Source organism: Rutilus rutilus (genome assembly GCF_951802725.1).
Source record: "Rutilus rutilus genome assembly, chromosome: 12".
In the NCBI taxonomy this organism is placed as follows: domain Eukaryota; kingdom Metazoa; phylum Chordata; class Actinopteri; order Cypriniformes; family Leuciscidae; genus Rutilus; species Rutilus rutilus.
The window spans coordinates 1,648,656-1,670,287 of NC_140217.1; the positions used below are offsets into that span (position 1 = coordinate 1,648,656).

At 36.1% G+C, this 21,632-nt stretch overlaps 1 protein-coding gene across 2 annotated transcripts in view; it reads right to left on the reverse strand.

Moving 5' to 3' along the window:
• Positions 1-741: 741 nt before the first annotated feature.
• LOC311300674 (NACHT, LRR and PYD domains-containing protein 3-like) overlaps positions 742-21,632 on the reverse strand; it is a 29,207-nt gene continuing 8,316 nt past the window's right edge. The window contains exons 6-14 of one of the 2 annotated variants that reach the window (XM_084425113.1): positions 21,147-21,320; positions 16,405-16,578; positions 12,607-12,780; positions 8,503-8,676; positions 7,905-8,078; positions 3,718-3,891; positions 3,414-3,587; positions 2,659-2,841; positions 742-948 (exon numbers count right to left, since the gene is read on the reverse strand). In XM_084425113.1, coding sequence (XP_084281239.1) covers positions 945-948; positions 2,659-2,841; positions 3,414-3,587; positions 3,718-3,891; positions 7,905-8,078; positions 8,503-8,676; positions 12,607-12,780; positions 16,405-16,578; positions 21,147-21,320 — 1,405 coding nt within the window. In that variant the 3' untranslated portion in view covers positions 742-944. Of the gene's footprint in view, positions 949-2,658; positions 2,842-3,413; positions 3,588-3,705; positions 3,892-7,904; positions 8,079-8,502; positions 8,677-12,606; positions 12,781-16,404; positions 16,579-21,146; positions 21,321-21,632 lie in introns of both variants that reach the window. The other variant, XM_084425112.1, reaches the window with a different exon arrangement.

Here is a 21,632-nt window from a genome sequence, read left to right on the forward strand (position 1 = left end):
AAACTTCTAGACTTTTGCCCTCATCTAAACAACAAGTACAAACGTTCACCCTAAGTCAATCAGCTACATTTGACGCATAAAGATTAATAAAAGAAAAGTATTAAACATACATTTCAAATGATAATATGGTAAACACATCAAAATGATAGTAATGAGAAACACATCAACCTGATAATAATGATTTCTTAAAATATGATGATTACATGATAAAACATAAGCAAATGATAAAACATAAGGAAAAAGTCTTTTTCTTTTTCTTTTTCTGATTCATCAAACATAAAAGCAAAGCAGATGATATTCTGTACAACTGGCTTATGGATGATTTAGTGGTTGTCAGCACAAGATCTTCTCAATCTCAGGTCCCTGTAAAGCTCTTTCATAAAACTAACCTTAGAAATTATCCAATTTGTGAAACAGCAGCGAAAACAAAAATATAAAAGAAGCTTTTAAGCAGATTACTTCTTCCTGTTCCTCAGAAACATCTAAACATATTAAGAGTAAATAATCATGACTGTAGGAGAACCAGCGAGGGAAAAAAAAGAACAAATCACTCAGAAGTGAACATATAAACTCATTGTGTTGGATGTGTGTGAGTGTCAGAGACGCTGTAGAAGAACAAAGTACCGGCCGGTCACTCTAGAAACACTCCTACTCTGTTAGAGGGGATGAAGGGGCAGATATGATAGTTCTCAGGATGTTTTGATGAATCCAAATTTACAGTGTCTCCTTCCTTTCTTTATATGTAACTGATATTCATTCACTGACTCCATTCAGCCTCACAGTAACAGCGTCCAGTCAGACTCTCTCTACACAGAACCTGACGACACTCATCAAATCTCTCTGGATGATCAGTAAAAGGTTTATCCTCAAACACGTGTGTCATATTTCTATTCTCCTCAGACGGAATGAGACGAGTGTCTGCTGTGTTTGGATCCAGTGTAAGATTAACTGAGGACAAGAAGAAAGAACAAAACAACATTAACCACAGATATGTGTGTGTGCGTGTGTGTGTGTGTGTGTGTGTGTGTGTGTCATATGAGGACATTAATTAGAATAATTATATTATAAATGTTTAATGATTAATATATAAAGACATACCAGATTTCTGTGGTTTATAGATAAAGCTAATTAAGCAATATCACATAAGCAAGAGTGAAAAAGCAGCAAGGATCACAACTGTCTAATGCTTGTTTATAAGAAATAGTGGAAACAGATGAAAGAACTCTGTGTGAAAGACCTCAAACGTGTGTTAGCTTGTCAAAATGATCCCTTGATGGTGAAGACAATGAAGCTGCAGAAGAAGATCCCATGTCAAAACACCTCAATCATATGGGAGTATTTTAGTTTTAAAAATACAAAAAAGGTGTGTAATCTTATGTGAATAAATTATTATTATATATATTTTTTTTTTGCTTTAGTATATACAGTATATATTTATTTCTTTTTTGAAAGGTATTATTATTATTATATGTGTGTGTGTCACACGATTTGAATTAATTGTCACATGTTTTGGAGTGTGTGTCTCATTAAGGTGATTATCTGTTTTTATAAAGAGTTGTATTTTTTCACATGGGTATTGTGCCTGGTGAAGACCTGACGGTTGAAATGTTGCGTTTTCAATAAAAACTTGCTACCCTTTTTTTAAGTGACAGTTTACACAAAAATGAAAATTCTGTCATCATTTACTTACTCTCATGTTGTTCCAAACCAAAAAATGGGAATACTATCAGGATTACAATGATTTATTTTAAAACTAAATACATTTGTATTTTGACATAACGCTATATTAAGCGCTGCTTGTTTATAGTTCCTGGTTCTGTTGCCAGTCATGATTCACTTGAACCATCAGCTGGTGCATGCTCAAATAACACCTGTCTACAATTTAAAGGTTGAGATGCGGCTAAATTATTAATTACGATGCTTCCCGCGGGGAAACTCATTTTCATTTCACAGAAATTTCACAGTTATTTTGTTTTCAAAGAGGAAAAAGGAAACAATAAAGTTGTATAGTGCAAACCATGCCTTCCAGCTATGAAGACACTTTCTTTATCAAAGGACCCAACTTAAACATTCGCAGGTACGACTAGCATGGAAATCATGTTAGCAAAAATGTAGTGTTTGTTAGTGATTTAAAATTCCATAGTTTATATGATCGCAGTTATATGTAAGTTTCTAATGGAAAATGAGCTGGAAAAGAGGAACTCCCAATAATGTGGTGCTTGGATGACGTTAGTAAATAGTTTTTTTATGAAGTAATTTGTAACTGTAACGGAATACATTTTAAAAGTAACCCTCCCAACCCTGGGTATTTTGAAGTTTTGGTGACCACTGACTTCCATTTGAAAGGCAAAAAAACGCGAAGACTTTTCTTACTTAAAATAAAAATGTCTTATTTTGTGTTCCACAGAATAAATAAAGTCATACAGGTTTGGATGATGTGAGGGTGAGTAAATAATTACAGACATTTATATTTTTGGGTGAACTATCTTTTTAAGAAGGCCTACTCGTTGAGATTGATATTGTAACAAAGTAAATAAGTATTTTTTCCCTTCATGCAGCTCTACTACAGACCCTTTCAACATCTCACTCCACTGTACACTTGTAGATGATAAGACTGAAATACAAATACAAACATTCACGGGATGAGATTAATCTTACTTATTTGTATCCAGTTTGTTCAGTGTGCAGTTCGGATCGTTCAGTAGATCAGAGAACAACTTGGCTCCTGATTCTCCCAGGTTATTGTATTTCAACTCCAGCTCTCTCAGGTGTGAGGGGTTTGAACGCAGAGCTGAAGCCAGATACCAACACCCATTATCTGTCACCATACAGCGACATAATCTACAAACACAAAAATAAACAATGAAGATATCTGAGACATTAGAACTCTCAACAAAATCTTGTTAAGTCTTTTGAATAATTGCACATCCATTTAATATAAACTGATAAGAGTTGAATATCTCTCTTTTCATAAACTATAAGTTTGGCTGAACAGAGAATTTGGTTCTGATCACCAGTTGATCTATACAGCCATCTACCAGATACCGAGGATCATAAGCAAATAGATTTGTATCTCCTGAAGGAAATAATCGTGTTCGAGTAAGTTTGGGTTTTAGGTTCTGAGTAAATGAAGTGCTGTTGACACTTAACACATTGTTTTCTACACAACATTATTTTTCTTTCCTCTTAGAGAGAGTGGCTATTATACATACATACTGTATACAAAATTACTGCATTAAAGAATCTACTAAACATTAAATATATTGTCATAATTTATAATGCTTCAATATACTGAATGAATGAATCTCAAACCCCAGTATCTCCAGCTGACAATTTGAGTTAGAACGTCCCACTGTTTTTAATGACTGAAATACTGAGGTGGTTGTTGTATAAGGATTGAATGAATCTCAAACCTCAGTTTCTCCAGCTGACAGTTTGGGCTCTTCAGTCCATCAGAGAGCAGCTTCACTCCTGAATCCTGCAGGTCATTGTCACTCATGTCCAGCTCTATCAGACGGGAGTTTGATGATTGTAGAACTGATGCCACAATTTCACAGCTCTGACCAGTGAGCTTACAGCCTGCCAAACTGAACAGAATAATATAAAACAGAATAATTACACATAAATTTTTTATTTATTGACAAAATTGGGATGTACCTTGGATAATTTTTGAAAGATACTTTTGAAAGGTGAGATGAATCTTACTGCTTAACATACTTGAGTTTGTTCAGTGTGCAGTTTGGATTATTCAGTAGATCAGAGAGCATCTCGACTCCTGATTCTCCCAGATGATTGTATCTCAGCTCTAGCTCTCTCAGGTGTGAGGGGTTTGAACGCAGAGCTGAAGCCAGATACCAACAGCCTTCATCTGTCACCTTACAGCTAGATAATCTACAAACACATAGAGAAACAATGATGATATCTGTGACAACAAACTCACGACTAAAGCTTGCAAAATCTTACCTGAATGAGGTAAATAAACATTTAGCTGCTGATTTTAGTCTGCCTTTAAAGGGTTAGTTCACCCAAAAATGAAAATTCTGTCAGTAATTACTCACCCTCATGTTGTTCCAACCCCGTAAAACCTTCGTTCATCTTCGGAACACAAATTAAGATATTTCTGATTAAATCTGAGAGCTGGATCACTCTTCCATAGGCTTCTAAGGGACTGAAACTGGCTGGCCCAGAAAAGTTATTAAAGAGATCGTTAATATAGTCCAAGTGACTACAGTGGCTCAATCTTAAGTTTATCAAGCGACGAGAATACTTTTTGTGCGCAAAAACAAACAAAAATAACGACTTTATTCCACTATTCATTTCCTTCTCTCTGGGCCTCGAGTTAGTTCACGTAGTGTTTTAGCACAGCGCGTCTGTGTTACACGTCACCACGTAGGCTCACTATTGACCGACGCTGGTCATGTGTGTGATGCGTGTGATATACAACACAGAAGCGCTGAGCTAAAACACTACGTGAAAAAACTCGAGGCCCAGAGAGAAGGAAATGAATAGTGGAATAAAGTCGTTATTTTTGTTTGTTTTTGCGCACAAAAAGTATTCTCGTCGCTTGATAAACTTAAGATTGAGCCACTGTAGTCACTTGGACTATATTAACGATCTCTTTAATAACTTTTCTGGGCCAGCAAGTTTCAGTCCCTTAGAAGCCTATCAGTGATGCGCGGGTCAATGTATAAACAACCCACACCCGACCGACGTTTTAAACTAACCCGCCCGCAACTCGGACCGCAAAAAAAAGAAAAAGAAAATATTGTACCCGACCCGCTTCCTGACCCGCATTTTTTTAAAGTAGTAAATGCTCTTCGTTGCGTCGTTGGGAAAAAAAAGAATATAGCCTAGGCTATTCTAATTTTGTCAAGAATTCTAAAAAATCGTCAATAAGCTCATAATTTGTAAATAGTCTAAATGTTTAGTTTTAACAACAATTTTAAAAAGCTGGCTATGTCTATTTTGATGTTTCTGTGCAAGTTCAGCAGACAGTGAGGTCCGCAGGGTCGCTCGCTCAACCCAGAATGGCCTGCTGGTTCGAAAATATGTGGAATAAGGGCTACCTCCGACTATTTTTTTTCTTTTTCTAGTCGACTAGTAGTTGTTCATTTAAGCCATTCGTGGACAAATCGCCCCTTTATATTAATTTAATTAGCCTACTTAAATAGGCTATAGCCTATGGATAATAAGCGTTATGACCGCACGCATAAAGCTTGCCACAAAGAACCGGTTAAAGTAATGATTATGAATGTGTCTAAATTAGCAAGGAGACATTTAATTTTTTAGTAATAAACTGGTGTTTTCTGTGTCGCTGCAAAGATGAAGTTGACAATTCGGACTCGCCATGAACGCCAGAGAGAAATGTACATTTCATTTGGATTACATAATCAGAGAGTAGCCTATTTATTTTGGTTTGAATATTTTCGTTTAAAAGTAGACAATTGATTGATAAAACATTGATCAAAATTAAGATACAATTTATACAAAACGAAAATCTTTTAAAAAGAGTTTTCAATAAAACAAAACGTCGTCAAAATCATGTTTTACCAAAAACAGCGCCGTTGCTAGGAGGGCGCCAGCGCCTCTGCCTCTCAGCAGCTCTGCCTCGCGAGTGGATGATGAAGACGCCTAGCAATGATAGCCTATACATTAGTGGTAGTATAACTTTAGTTAAGTTATACCTTAAGAGTCTTCGTAGCGCGCTAATAGACAATATTTTCGGAAAATGCAGCCCAGGTATGATGCGTAATGGAGATTCCAAAGCACTCTTCTTTGGTCAGAACCATGGAGAGCGATCGCAGATAGGTCCATCCTATGCACCGAAACTTTTAACAATGCAACAAAATATTTAAAGAGCATCAAGCTATTAAAATCTATATTATGTATACGCACGCACAGATAATAACAGCTATATTAGTCAATATTTTTTTTATTAAGTTAAGCAGTGATTGGATAACGTTTTTTATTTTTTTTATTTAATGTTTTTAATTTAAGGCCCACCCACAATTGGTCTGGCTTATCCAAAACTGAAATCCTGGCGCCGTGCCTGGTTGGTCGTGCCAGTTTTGTGGCTATCAAATGTGTAAATAGCATCGCAAGAAGTACACATGACAAAACCAGCACTTTGGTCATCATCTTTCATTATTTCGGCAAATGTCTCCCACACTCCCACAGCTTCCACTCCCCAGTCTTCACCTTTTCTCTTGCCGCCTACATCTCTACCTGCAGACTGAGCTCGTGCGTCATCGTACTTCTTGCCAGTTATTCAGCCAATAAAGTGTAGACCTATGTATTTCATTGAAAATAGTGTCTAGTAATATATAAATTACAAAGGTTTAATTGGCATCTTTATTTCAAACGACCCGACCGACCGCGACCCGAATATCATTAAAAATATTTTTGGATGACTTGTAACCGCGGGTAACCGCGGGTGACCGCAGTCACCCGCTCATTTCGGATCAACCCGCGCATCACTGAAGCCTATGGAAGAGTGATCTAGCTTTCAGATTTAATCAAAAATATCTTAATTTGTGTTCCGAAGATGAACAAAGGTCTTACGGGGTTGGAACATCATGAGGGTGAGTAATTACTGACAGAATTTTCATTTTTGGGTGAACTAACCCTTTAATGTAAGTTATAGATCACTAACAAAACATATTTTGCTTCCTCAGTTATTTTTTATTAATTGCACATCCATTTAATATAAACTGATAAGAGTTTAATATCTCTCTTTTCATAAACTATAAGTTTGGCTGAACGGAGAATATAGTTCTGATCACCAGTTGATCTATACAACCATCTACCAGATACTGAGGATCATAAGCCAGCAGCCATATCACCCTGTAGCCCAAGACTGGTTGCCCACTGAAGCTAAGCAGGGCTGAGCCTGGTTAGTACCTGGATGGGAGACCTCCTGGGAAAACCAGGTTGCTGCTGGAAGAGGTGTTAGCGAGGCCAGCAGGGGGTGCTCACCCTGTGGTCTGTGTGGGTCCTAATGCCCCAGTATAGTGACGGGGAAACTATACTGCCAAAAGAGCACCGTCCTTCGGATGAGACGTAAAACCGAGGTCCTGACTCTCTGTGGTCATTAAAAATCCCAGGATGTCCTTCGAAAAAGAGTAGGGGTGTAACCCCGGCATCCTGGCCAAATTTGCCCCTGTCTCTGTCCATCATGGCCTCCTAATCATCCTCATATACTGATTGGCTTCATCACTGTCTCCTCTCCACCAGTAAGCTGGTGTGTGGTGGGCGTTCTGGCGCAATATGGCTGCCGTCGCATCATCCAAGTGGATGCTGCACATTGGTGGTGGTTGAGGAGATTCCCCCCCTTCCATATGTAAAGCGCTTTGAGGTCTCAGAAAAAGCGCTATATAAATGTAACGAATTATTATTATTATTATAAGCAAATAGATTTGTATCGTTCGAGTTGATTTCTGTTGACACTCACACATTGTTTTCTGCACAACATTATTTTTATAGATTACTAACAAAACATATTTTGCTTCCTCGGTTATTTTTTATTAATTGCTAAATTTTTCTTTAATTCCTTAATTATTTATGCTTTCTTTTCCTGTTTATTCTTTTGTCTTGTCATGCGAGGTTTAACTTAATTGTAATTGATGGAGTAATATTAGAAGACAATTAGATTATTCTGGCAGTCTTTAATTTCAAAACTCATAAATGATAAAATGATTACATTCAATAATGTGCTTGATTTGGTTAATCATACCTTATGTGTATCACAACATATAATCATTTGAATCTCAAACCTCAGTACCCCCAGCTGACACAGTGAATAAGCTAAAGTCCCAAAAAGTCGGCGTGTTCCTTTAAGTGTTTTAGAATGTCCCACTGTTTTTAGTGATTGAAATACTGAGGTGGTTGTTGTATAAGGATCAAACCTCAGTTTCTCCAGTTGACAGTTTGGGTCCATCAGTCCATCAGAGAGCAGCTTCACTCCTGAATCCTGCAGCTCATTGTCACCCATGTCCAGCTCTATCAGACGGGAGTTTGATGATTGTAGAACTGATGCCATAATTTTACAGCTCTGACCAGTGAGTTTACACAATGACAATCTGAACAGAATAATAAAAAACTGAATAAGTATACATTAATTTAATATAAACTTAGAGTTAAATATCTCTCATTTCATAAACTACAACTTCTACTGACAAAAGAATATGGTTGTGATCACCAGTTGATTTCTACAGCCATCTACCAGATATTGAGGATCATAAGCATATAGATTTGTATCGTTCGAGTAAGTTTGGATTTTAGGTTCAGAGTAAATGAAATGCTGCATCAGCAGTGCCTTAAACTGTGGTGTTGACACTCGACACATTGTTTTCTGCACAACAATATTCTTCTTTCTTTTTAGAGAGGGTGACTCTAATACAGTACATACATATACAAAATTCATGCATTAAAAAATAGACAAAAAATATATATATATTGTCATAATTTATGATGATTCAATAAACTGAATAATGAGTCTCAAACTTCAGTTTCTCCAGCTGACAGTGTCGGCTCTTCAGTCCAACAGAGAGCAGCTTCACTCCTGAATCCCGCAGCTTATTGTAACTCATGTCCAGCTCTATCAGACGGGACTTTGATGATTGTAGAACTGATGCCACAATTTCACAGCACCGACCAGTGAGCTTATAGCCTGCCAAACTGAACAGAATAATAAAAAATGGAATTATTACAGATTCATTTTATTTATTGACAAAAATTAGGATATACCTTGTATCAGTTTCAAAAGATACTTGTTTGTTTTAAAAGTAAATGTGAATTCTAATTGTTAGTAAAGTTATCACTACAGCCATACACTCTTGTTTTCCAGTGAGGGAATAAATCTTGATACACTCACATCATGCAAAATCATGCAACAAATCTAAAAGAATATACTAAAGCAATAAGTTGCAATATAATTTTATTTTTTATTTTATTTTTTTACTTTACTGTAATGAAAAAGCCTAACAGGAAACAATGTCTGATTCTACTTTATATGTTTTTTTAACCACTTTAACCAATAATGGAATGCCCTAATAAATTAAACTCCATTCTGCGTTTTAGCGACAGCCTTTAATTCCACGCTGCTGCTAAACAAGTCAGTTTAATCACCGTTCTATATTAATGTTGTGTTTTCATTGAAGCGCACAGAAAGATACGTCACTCGCGCTGTTTTCATTGAAGTGCGCACACACATACACCACTCGCACACAGAGTGGAGATCGCGCTGCGCACCCACAGAAACATTCAAGACCAAAAAACTTGTCATCAACGCTGTTTAACTTTTATTAATAAAATAGCTTCGCTACTGAATTGTTACATTATATTTCTCAGCAATGAGGGTGTTACATCACTATTCTGAAGCATAGACTGTAAAAAAATATGGACAACGCCCCTTCGCTCTCTTCCATTGATGAGAACTGAAGCCGCCAGAGTCCCGATATGGCGCTGACATATTGGAACTTGAGTCTGCGCAGTAGCGATCTCGGGACCAGACCTGCGCAGTCGTGAGCAGGAAGTAAAGCCGCGAAATCAACGCTCCGCCCTCACTCTCGCAGAATGCACTCAGGGAGAGTGGATTCTGCACACTTTTTTACAAACTGATTGCCGTTAGACAAGAGGCTTGTTAAAATATAGTAAATACAATCTCCTCAGTCCTCCGAAGATCCCGAAAAAATGTCCGTTGGTGCTTCAGTGACTACTTCGCTCAGAGAACCTGTCAATCACAGCTGTCAATCATGACGTTACACCACCGCATCACGTAACTAACTAAAAGCCAACTTATTTTTGAAACGGACACTTGAACTTACATCAGCGTGATAAAAACGACAGCAAATGAAAGAAACCACCTTTGGAAAAAAGATATTTGAAGTGTAATTTAATTGTTTAGTTGGTCTCACGTCCCGTTGAATAACACGGGGAGGCGGGACTTATAACCTATACTAGGACCAGTCACCGGGGGGCGATCGAGACGTTTTGGCTTCACTTTTGAGGGCTTGTGCGGCACGCTTGTTCTGAAGTAATTAAACTCACAGATCCACCGTTAATAGAGAGAGAAGCTGAACAGACGCAGGTATGAATATCTCTCTCTCTCTCTCTCTCTATAATTTATTCAAATAAATGCTATAATTCATTCATTCAAATAAATGTAATCTTACACACTACTTTATCTCTGTGTCAGATTTAAATCAGGCAGAATGCTAGATCTCTATCTATCTATATCTTAAATATCTTAATTTTCAATTAACTTTTTTTGAACAATTGAATTAAAAAATAAATTCTGTGAGGAAATGCAGTTGAGAACCGGATGAAAGATCAATATCTCTCAATCTGTCAGAATTAATCATAGCCCTATAAAAAATTAAAAGTTGACTTTTTACTTTGATTTTGTTGTTATTATAGTAGTACTGAACTCAGAACCAGTGCATTACTGTAAAATGTTTGGTATATTATCTATTGTTAGTGATTACTTTCAAAAATTTTGAAAAAGAAAAAATACTGAAAATAATTCAGTGGAATGCATTGGCCGGCAGGGCTCTAGAGTGCCTTACAATTTTGTAAGGGTGTGACTAAAATTTTTCCTAGGTCTCACCGGTGCACCTAACGTCCTCACATCCGCTGCCTCTCCACGAACTAAGCGTTTGTTCTCCTTTGACGGAACTCACTCTCATGGGAACTCACACTCTTCTCTCACGCAGTGCCACAGCTCGCACAACACTACAGCCCTGCTTAATGAGTGACGACGGAGGACAGAATTAAACATTCAAATGTAGCCTGGTTACACTTAAGGTCTGTGATATTAGTCTGATTTTATTTTAGATTTCGGCTTCCAAAGATTATAAAAAATAATATATTGAGATAAAACCATTAAAAACTATTGCCACATTCTGTCTAGCGCAACTTTTTCCCTTCGCAGCATTACACTGTCATTTCTCCCTAAAACTCAAACGTAATGACAGAATCAGCATGATCGGTGATTGTTGTAAAATGCAGTCTAGTTACTGTTGCTAAATTGCGGGATGCGTTAAATAATTAAAAGAGCTATTAAAAGCACAAAAATCTCCGCAAGAGATGCTGTTCGCAAGGCGGCGCACGCTCCGAAACAGACCGAGACAAGCAAATTATACTTTGGGTTTCATGTGCGCGTCAGAAAACTATCAAATGTACACAAAAGAATGTCAAAATGACCGGCTTGGAGATTCACTAAAAACAGTTTATGTCTTAAATGGACGTAGTTATGGAAATAGTTGGGAGAATATGGTGCATCAGTAGCCTATTAGATCTGCACTCGGTCTTAAAAGGGCCGCAGTCTAATAAACATGCTGACGATTGCGCCATTACTGCAAATCAAACAACAAGAGAAAAATCACTTAACTTAATAACTTCAGCTTTAATAAGAATGAATCTATTTATGATAAATTATGCAGTGTTATTTTACATTTGATTACTTTATTAGATTTCTTTTTAGACCATACCTGAACAGTAATGTTAGTAGACCTTCCTGAAATGAAAGCACTGTGTAGGCCTAGATAAAGTGTATCTTTGTTTAATTGTTTATCTTTTGTTTATCTATTGTTTATCTTTGTTTAATATATATATAAAACAAAAAGAAACAACAGCCCAGACATGGAGCTACTTCAGCCACCAGTCTCCCCAGTCCCTGGTAAGATGTCCAGCCCTGGTCCTTCGTCTGAGATGGCATCCGACTCAGAGACGGAGGTAGAGCCTACCGCGCCTGAGCTAGAGACTCAAAATAGTTAGTTTGGCAGCTCAGTGAAGCACTTTAAAGATTTTTTTTTTTTTAATATATATACAGTATAATTGTGCTTCAAATAAAAAAAAAGTATTTACCAACACCTTATTCTTGCTTAAAATCATTTACATAATATATATGAATGTATATGGAGCGTGATAAAAAGGTGACCTTGAAATTGTGGCGTTAAAGGTGACACAAGCCGAGGAAAAATTTGGGTGCACCTAAATAAAAAAGTTAGGTGCACCAGTGCAACCAAGGCAAAAAGTTAGTCTGGAGCCCTGGCCGGATAGGTGGGATTTTTGCAGGAAGGGCCACTCCTGACAATTTTGATTCCCTATAGGCAGTGGTTATTTGCAATGCTGTTGTTATCAGATGTGACAAAGCAATCTTTCATGCGTGGACATAATGGGGGAAAACATCCCTATTGCAATACATGCTTCATTGACTTCATCATCATCATCTTGCTTACAGTGAGATTGGAGAACCTCATTTAGTATACACCTTATTAATAAAATATACATGTGCAGGCAAATAGATGAACTTAGAATATGAATGCAACGTGCAAAGTTTCATGTAAATTGTTTTCCGATAGGAATAAGGAAAAAAAATAAAATGCAATTTGGCACATTGTATTAAAATTTTGGGTTTATCTGCATGCCTGTATATATTATGCATTATCAATATTGTGTATACTGAATGTGATATATTAAAATCACTGTCTTTGCGCATTAAGGCATGTTAAGCATTTTCATGTTAAGTGTTTTAGAATGTCCCACTGTTTTTAATGACTGAAATACTGAGGTGGTTGTTGTATAAGGATTGAATGAATCTCAAACCTCAGTTTCTTCAGCTGACAGTTTGGGTTCTTCAGTCCATCAGAGAGCAGCTTCACTCCTGAATCATGCAGGTCATTGTCCCACATGTCCAGCTCTATCAGACGGGAGTTTGATGATTGTAGAACTGATGCCACAATTTCACAGCTCTGATCAGTGAGCTTACAGCCTGCCAATCTGAACAGAATAATACAAAACAGAATAATTACAGATTTATTTTTTATTTATTGACAAATTTGGGATATACCTTGTATCAGTTTCAAAAGATACTTTTTTTTAAGTAAATGTGAATTCTAATTGTTAGTAAAGTTATCTCTACAGCCATACACTCTTGTTTTAAACTCCATTCTGCATTTTAGCTACAGCCTTTAATTCCACGCTGCTGCTTCCTCAAATCCACTCTACTTGGCTCATTCAGAGTCCAGGTAGTTTCACGTCAGTTTAATCACAGTTCTATATTAATGTTGTGTTTTCATTGAAGCGCACAGAAGCATACGTCACTCGTGCTGTTTTCATTGAAGTGCGCACACACATACACCACTCGCACACAGAGAGCGGAGATCGCGCTGCACACACACAGAAACATTCAAGAGCACAGAAACTTGTCATCAACACTGCCCGCGACTTTTATTAATAAAATAGCTTCGCTACTGAATCGTTACATTATATTTCTCAGCAATGAGGGGGTTACATCACTATTCTGAAGTACTTAAACTCACAGATCCACCATTAATAGAGAGAGAGGCTGAAAAGACGCAGGTAAGAATCTCACTCTCTCTCTCTCTATAATTAATTTAAATAAATGTTATAATTCATTCATTCAAATAAATGTAATCTTACACACTACTTTATCTCTGTGTCAGATTTAAATCAGGCAGAATGCTAGATCACTATCTATCTATATCTTAAATATCTTAAATTTCAATTAACTTTTTTTGAACAATTGAATTAAAAAAATAATTCTATGAGGAAATGCAGTTGAGAACCGGATGAAAGATCAATATCTCTCAATTTGTCAGAATTAAACATAGCCCTATAAAAAAATAAAAGTTAACTTTTTACTTTGATTTTGTTGTTATTAACCCTCTGGGGACCAAGCTGTTTTTGGGGCCCTTGAGATGTTCTGACATGCTCTGACATTTGTGCTTTTTTCAGTTATTTATAAACATGTTAATGGCAAAGGTGTAAATTCACTCTATATAGCACAAACAGGCCTACCATAATATGCGAGCAACATGTATGTAGATGTTTGTATTTTTAAGAGAATAATGTTTATGCGTGGTTATTTAAAAAAATAAAAATGAAAGTTGCTGAAATAAGACCACAAAACTCATACAAAATATGTGCCCACAAGACTTTTGACTAATGGATGTTTTCTCTTCGAGTTCTAGCTTCAAAATTATGTGAAAATAGTCTTGCTTTATCGTTCACAAAAAAAATACATTGATTTAAATGGTGTAAAACAGGTTTTGCTTGGAAAGCCAATATGCGAGGGGGAGGAGTAGTTTACACCTTAGTCCCACCCACTCTGCATAATGACTCTGCATAATTAGCCATTCATTCAGGTGTGACACTGACTGAGCCACAATGCAAGGACAAAATATATATTTTGAATAAGACTTATATTGACCATTTAAGATTTTGCTTACATCTATCTTGTAAATATGTTTTGCTATTTTATTAAAAAGGTTACAATTACAACAATAATTACAATTTCAGCAATATTTCTGCAAAAAAGTACTCTTTCTTTGTAAAAAAAAAAAAAGAAGATTATAGGCCTACATTTTATCATATGTATTCATTAGTTTGAATATAGCCAACATTGGAACATCTTAGTCTATGACTTTATTTTTGACAAAATAGTATTTTATATATATGAGCAGAAAAGCTTATTTGATGTGACAGTATATTCTACAGTAAAAACTGTACCCAAATCTAGTCAACAAAATGTTGTCTTTCATACTTCGCCTGACTGTAACGTTGTTTTTATGAAATATTAGGGCATAGCCTATAAATGTTAATTTGCAGTTTAATACGTTGCTTATACAAATACATTTTATTTCAACATATTTCAGTCGATTTTTACTCATCTCAGTAGGCTCTAGCAAAGCAGTTTATTCTTTCACACACAGACGCGCGATTCATATTTAGGCTAAACAGTCTTTACAAATATGTACCCTTCATTCATCTCACAGAAACGCGATTCATATTTAGGCTAAACAGTCTTTACAAATATGTAATGTTACCCTTCATTCATCTCACAGAAACGCGATTCATATTTAGGCTAAACAGTCTTTACAAATATGTACCCTTCATTCATCTCACAGAAACGCGATTCATATTTAGGCTAAACAGTCTTTACAAATATGTACCCTTCATTCATCTCACAGAAACGCGATTCATATTATAGAAACGCGATTCATCTTTTTGTTTACATAGGCCTACACTAACGTTATTCCATAACGTTATTCCACATTAACACTTGAGAAAGGATAACTTAGCCTACCTCACTCCTCAGCGGGATCTGCTCCTCATATCAGCACAGAAAATTTTCTCCATAAGGTAGGCTATATTATGCCTCTTTGTTTACAGCTGATGTGGGGGCGTTTCACAGACTGAAATGGTTCTCAGAATTTGCGTTTGAATAGCACGCGCTCTCCGGGGCGTGGTCAAATTACTGTGAATCATCTCGTAATGAGCTCGACTGGAGTCGCTCTCTTTTTATACAGATTACAGAAGCTGATAATATTTGTTTTTTATATAAATTACTTAATTTAAAAGCTGCGATCTCAAGCTTTATGCCCGTGGGTCTGTTTCCCTGTTTGACTGAATTTTCGCGGAGTTATAGATCATTTTCGAACGCGTTTCAAATGGGAGTTTACTGACAGAGAGAAGGCAGAAATAGCATCATGTTAGTTTTTCTTTATTTGTCAAAAAGCAAAACACTTTATTTTTATTGTGAGTATACAGAAAAAAAATAGAAACTGAACAGGATCGATTGATGTATTACACGAAAATGAAAGATCAAAATTAACAGAGCATTTTGTGTTTATTTTTCATTGCTAAAAAAAAAAACGAGCAAAACGCGCGGGCGTGTTTTTGGTCCCCAGAGGGTTAATAGTAGTACTGAACTCAGAACCAGTGCTTTACTGTAAAATGTTTGGTATATTATCTATTATTAGTGATTACTTTCTAAAATGTTTAAAAATAAAAAATCCTGAAAATAATTCATTGGAATGCATTGGCCGGATAGGTGGGATTTTTGCAGAAAGGGCCACTCCTGACAATTTTGATTCCCTATAGGCAGTGGTTATTTGCAATGCTGTTGTTATCAGATGTGACAAAGCAATATTTCATGCGTGGACATAATGGGGGGAAAACATCCCTATTGCAATACATGCTTCACTGACTTCATCATCATCATCTTGCTTACAGTGATATTGGAGGACCTCATTTAGTATACACCTTATTAATAAAATATACATGTACAGGCAAATAGATGAACTTAGAATATGAATGCAACATGCAAAGTTTCATGTAAATTGTTTTCCAATAGGAATAAAGAAAAATAATTAAAATGCAATTTGGCACATTGTATTAAAATTTTGGGTTTATCTGCATGCCTGTATATATTATGCATTATCAATACAGTGTATACTGAATGTGATATATTAAAATCACTGTCTTTGTGCATTAAGGCACGTTAAGCACTCTCATGTTAAGAGTTTTAGTTTGTCCCACTGTTTTTAGTGATTGAAATACTGAGGTGGGTGTTGTATAAGGATTGAATGAATATCAAACCTCAGTTTCTTCAGCTGACAGTTTGGGTTTTTCAGTCCATCGGAGAGCAGCTTCACTCCTGAATCCTGTAGATCATTATTACTCATGTCCAGCTCTATCAGACGGGAGTTTGATGATTGTAGAACTGATGCCACAATTTCACAGCTCTGACCAGTGAGTCTACAGACTGCCAATCTGAACAGAATAATAAAAAACTGAACAATTACACATTCATTAACAGTGGTGTAAGGCAGTGGTTCCCAATTCCAGTCCTCGTGACCCACTGCTCAGCACATTTTGTAGGTCTCTCTTATCTGACACACTCAGTTCAGTTCATGGAGTCTCTCCTAATGAGCTGATGATCTGGTTCAGGTGTGTTAAATAAGGGAGACATACAAAATGTGCAGAGCAGTGGGTCACGAGGACTGGAATTGGGAACCACTGGTGTAAGGTAACAAAGTACAAATACTTGGTTTCTGTACTTAACCATACACCAAATGCTCCAGAAGTGTGACAAAACAGTGATTAAAATGCACATCTGCAGCGCAAGTGCAGAGAGAGACAGGCCTCTAGTGCAGCAATGATTAACTTGCTCACGCCGGCCGCTCTTACCAGTGATAAACACAACGAGAGGTGTTCGACCAATTGAATTTAACACTCCGATGATATGGGAACCATAAAGGCAGTTTCTAAAACTAGAAATACTGTAGAAATTAATTACTTAATTTTTTATTAACTTTAATTGAACTAAAAAAGAAATTCAATAAGGAAATGCTGTTAAGACCCTGATGAAAAATCAATATCTCTCAATCTGCCAGAATTGAACATTGAACAAATTAAGAGTTAACTCGCGATTAATCGCAATTAATTGCACATTTTTATCTATTCTAAATGTCTCTTGATTTCTTTTTGTCCCTTTATTTTTTTCTCATTTTAACCTTCTGAGGTCGGCAAACGCGCTGGCACGTTTTAAGGATTTTTTCACATCGCAGCAACATAAACATAAAAAAACCCGTCATTTATGGTCATATAAATAAAATAAATACATGATTATAAACTATAGAGGGTCTTCTTTTTTTGTGTACACTCACATTAACTTTTAATAAATAATTTTTAACATTAACACATTTTTAACACATTCATTTTTAAATAAATAAAATAAACAGGGTGCGCTCACTCTGTCTCCGCAAAAATCTTTCTGGAAAATTAACTGAAACTCAGCTAATACTTATCACACAACCATGAAACATGCGTCTAAAGAAAGCTTTAAATTTCTACTTTTAAATAAAACAATTAACATTCAAAACAAATATTCTCCTGCAATGTAATCTGTATGAAACTAAAGAGAAGTACAGTTTCTCCATTGGAAGATGACACGATTCACTGGTGAGGAAGCTAGTCGTGGATAGTGATGAAGAGTTCACTTTTTCCTCAGAAGAAGAGCGGGACTCTGACGACGAACATTTGTATTTTGAAGAGCGACTTGATCCAGCCGTGGATAATATTTCAGATGAGTAAGTCTTTTTAAATTTACTTGCATTAGTTGACAAGCTATTTTATATAAACGTAGGCTACATATTTTACTGGTTGGACCATTTCCATACTTGTCATTCAGAGTAATTTATATTTAAATGGTCTAGGCTATGCTGTATAAAGTAGGAGAGAGGCTTCATGCAGTCTGTTTTGTTTCGTTTTTAATAGTTTTGTTTAAAATAACACATTTCGAGCTTTCTATATATTTCTCTGGTATTTTAGGCAAAGCTTATGAGTTTGGGTACATTTATGAGGCGAGCTCCAGTTCACATGCCGACACGGAGCTTTATTGCCTGCTATTTTTAATTCTCATGTATTAAATACAGGCAATTGGTTGATGAAACAACGATTACAATTAAGATGCAATTAATACAAAACGAAATTCACTTTAAAGAAAGGTTTTATACAAAAAATAAACTTAATGAAATGGTCAAAATCTTGTCTGCCCACTCCATTTGTCTCGCGATTACGCATGATCATACTCATGCTTTTCACTTTTCATATAATCAACATAAATGAAATATAAAAAAATAATGATTTTATTTAAACCTAAATATGAACTAAATTATTTTATTTAATGACTAGGCTACAACACATAGGCCAATTAGCCTACAGTACAGAGAAATTAGTTATTAAGCTATTTTATATAAATGTAGGCTACAGATTTTACTGGTTGGACCATTTCCATACTTGCCATTCAGAGTAATTTATATTTAAATGGTCTAGGCTATGCTGTATAAAGTAGGAGAGAGGCTTCATGCATAAATAAACTTATTTGCACAAACGCGTTTCGGCGCGTGCCTTCAGAAGACTTTATACAGCATAGCCTAGACATGCTGTATAATATGTACAACGATATGTTTAGATCATAGGCCTGTATGAAAGTTAGAATTTTAAAATTAATTTAGAAAATATTATGTATGTTTAGATTATATTTTGACTAGTGTTTATGCTGCCTCATTATCATCAACAAAGAGTGCTTGCAAATATCTATTGCAAATGTGTGCTGAAATGTGTAAATATGCCCAGCTGATGAATTGCAAATGTGTTAATGTTTGTTTTGTGCTATCTCCGTAATGGCTCTCTATCTGCCTTAATTTTAGTTTATTTTGCTCATTTTGCATTATTTTGCACTATTTTGCATTATTTTGCTTTATTTTGCTTAGAGCCCGCATCAACGGGGCATAAGCATTTACTGTGAGATACCTGCAAATTTAGAACATTTAGTTCCTCCACATAGAGGAATAACAACAGAACAGACTGAAAAACAAACCCTTTGAATCTCCTCTACTTTGTTCAGGCTGCCTCACTTGATGGCCCATTAGCCACTGGGGGAGTGTCTGTCACACCCCTGGTCTGAATCTCATTAATATTGATGGGCCATTACCCCTTCCATGCATAAACCTCTTCTGACAAAAAAAACTGTTTTACAAAGTTTAAATCAATGTATTGTTTTATGAGAACGATTAGGCAGGATGATTTTCACATCATTTTGAAGCCAGAACTCGAAGCGACAACATACATTAGTCAAAAGTCTTGTGGACACATATTTAGTATGTGTTTTGTGGTCTTATTTCAGCAACTTTCATTTTTATTTTTTCAAATAACCACGCATAAACATTATTCTCTTAAAAATACAAAGATTTACAAGCATGTTGATCAGATATTATGGTAGCCCTGTTTGTGATATATAGAGTGAATTTACACCTTTGCCATTAACATGTTTATAAATAACTGAAAAAAAAACAAATGTCAGAGCATGTCAGAACACCTCCAGGGCCCAGAAAACCCCTCAGACCCCAGAGGGTTAATGCTCTTATCAACATGGAAAAGTGGATCTGCTTGCCTCCGGCAAATGTTTTTTATTGAAAACGTTGTATTTCGTGTTCAATACAATGTTGTATTGAAAACAACATTGGCATATACTGTAGTGTTCAATTTCACACTAACATTCTCACTTGGAGCAAATAATCTCTCATACAATGTAACACTGTCCGTCAATAAAAGGGTGAAAGAAATACTGACGAGGCCCTGATATTGACGAGGGGGCAGAGAGTTCGCATCAGCTGTGTGTGTGCTTGGCCATCAAGTGGTATTTCAGACTGGACGTGCTGCGATGATAGCTCAGTTCACAATGACAAAACACACAGATTACTTTGGTCTTGTCAATTGAACCATTTGGTAACTTTTTAAAAGTAAACTTTCCATTCAGAATCTTATTGGCATCCATTTCGGCGTTTCGCGCTCATCATTAACGCCGTTAATAACGCATTTAACTGACAGCCCTAATATAAATATATAATTTGATTTGCACAATTTGTTATGATATACTACTGTCAGATTATCTAATAACAAAGAGATGCCACTTTAATTTGTTTATATTTGAAACGTACAGCAAGGTTTGACACGCCATCTCTCAAGCATGGACAAAATGGGGAGAAAACATCCCTATTGCAATACATGCTTCATTGACTTCATCATCATCATCATCATCATCATCTTGTTTACAGTGATTTTGGAGGACCAAATTTAGGATACACCTTGTACAAGCAAATATTTGAATCCAGAACATGAACACAACATGCAAAGTTTCATATACTTTTTTTCCCATAGATGGGTTTCTGTGCAACGTCATTACAAAGATATGCGTGTAACTAGGGGGCAGAAAGCAGCACTCTTTACGGTATATCTAGCAGAAACAGAGATGACATGGAGCTGTTGTGCTGTAACTGCACTAACCGCCAAAAAGATGGATTTAAAATGTTCAACATTCCGAGGGAATCACATGCCTTTGCTAAAACAAGAAGGAGATTATGGATCCATTACTGAGAGTTAATATTCTTAATATAATTGGCGGAGTCCGTTCTACCTAGGCTTCCAAAGTAATTGATGCTAGACATTTCCTCACTGTCACACACCAAGCGAGCTGGCACATGTCTCATGTCTTGTACAGTATGTTACTCGGCATAACACCTGTTAGCGGTTTTGCCCCCTGAATGTGCGCGCATCCAGTATTGTTTGTATACAAGAACCCCATCTATAGGAAACCATTATAAAGAAAAACCTATTAACATGAAATTTAGTGCAATGTATTCAAATTCTGGATTCATCTGCTTGCCTGTATATGCAGTATTATGCACTTTAAGCATTTTCATGTTAAGTGTTTTAGAATGTCCCACTGACTGAAATACTGAGGTGGTTGTTGTATAAGGATTAAATTAATCTCAAACCTCAGTATCTTCAGCTGACAGTTTGGGCTCTTCAGTCCATCAGAGAGCAGCTTCACTCCTGAATCCTGCAGATCATTGTCACTCATGTCCAGCTCTATCAGACAGGAGTTTGATGATTGTAGAACTGATGCCACAATTTCACAGCACTGACCAGTGAGCTTACAGCCTGCCAATCTGAACAGAAAAATATCAAACAGAATAATTACATGTCCATTTTTTATTTAAATTTCTTCAAAGCTTAATCTAAAATTGAGAACAATAACATGATAGTCCTTACAGGTTCTCTTTTATTTTGTTAAATATTAACAAGTCAATTTTCACGCTTTAATGAAAATGGATTAAAGAAAATCTAGCATTGGATTTCTCATGTTATTTATTATATTTTGTAGCTTAAACTTTGTTTTAAAATGACAAGCAAACAGTTACTGTCCATCATACTTTCTTGGGCTCTTGTTTTCACTCGGTTTATAAAAAAAAATAGGTTGG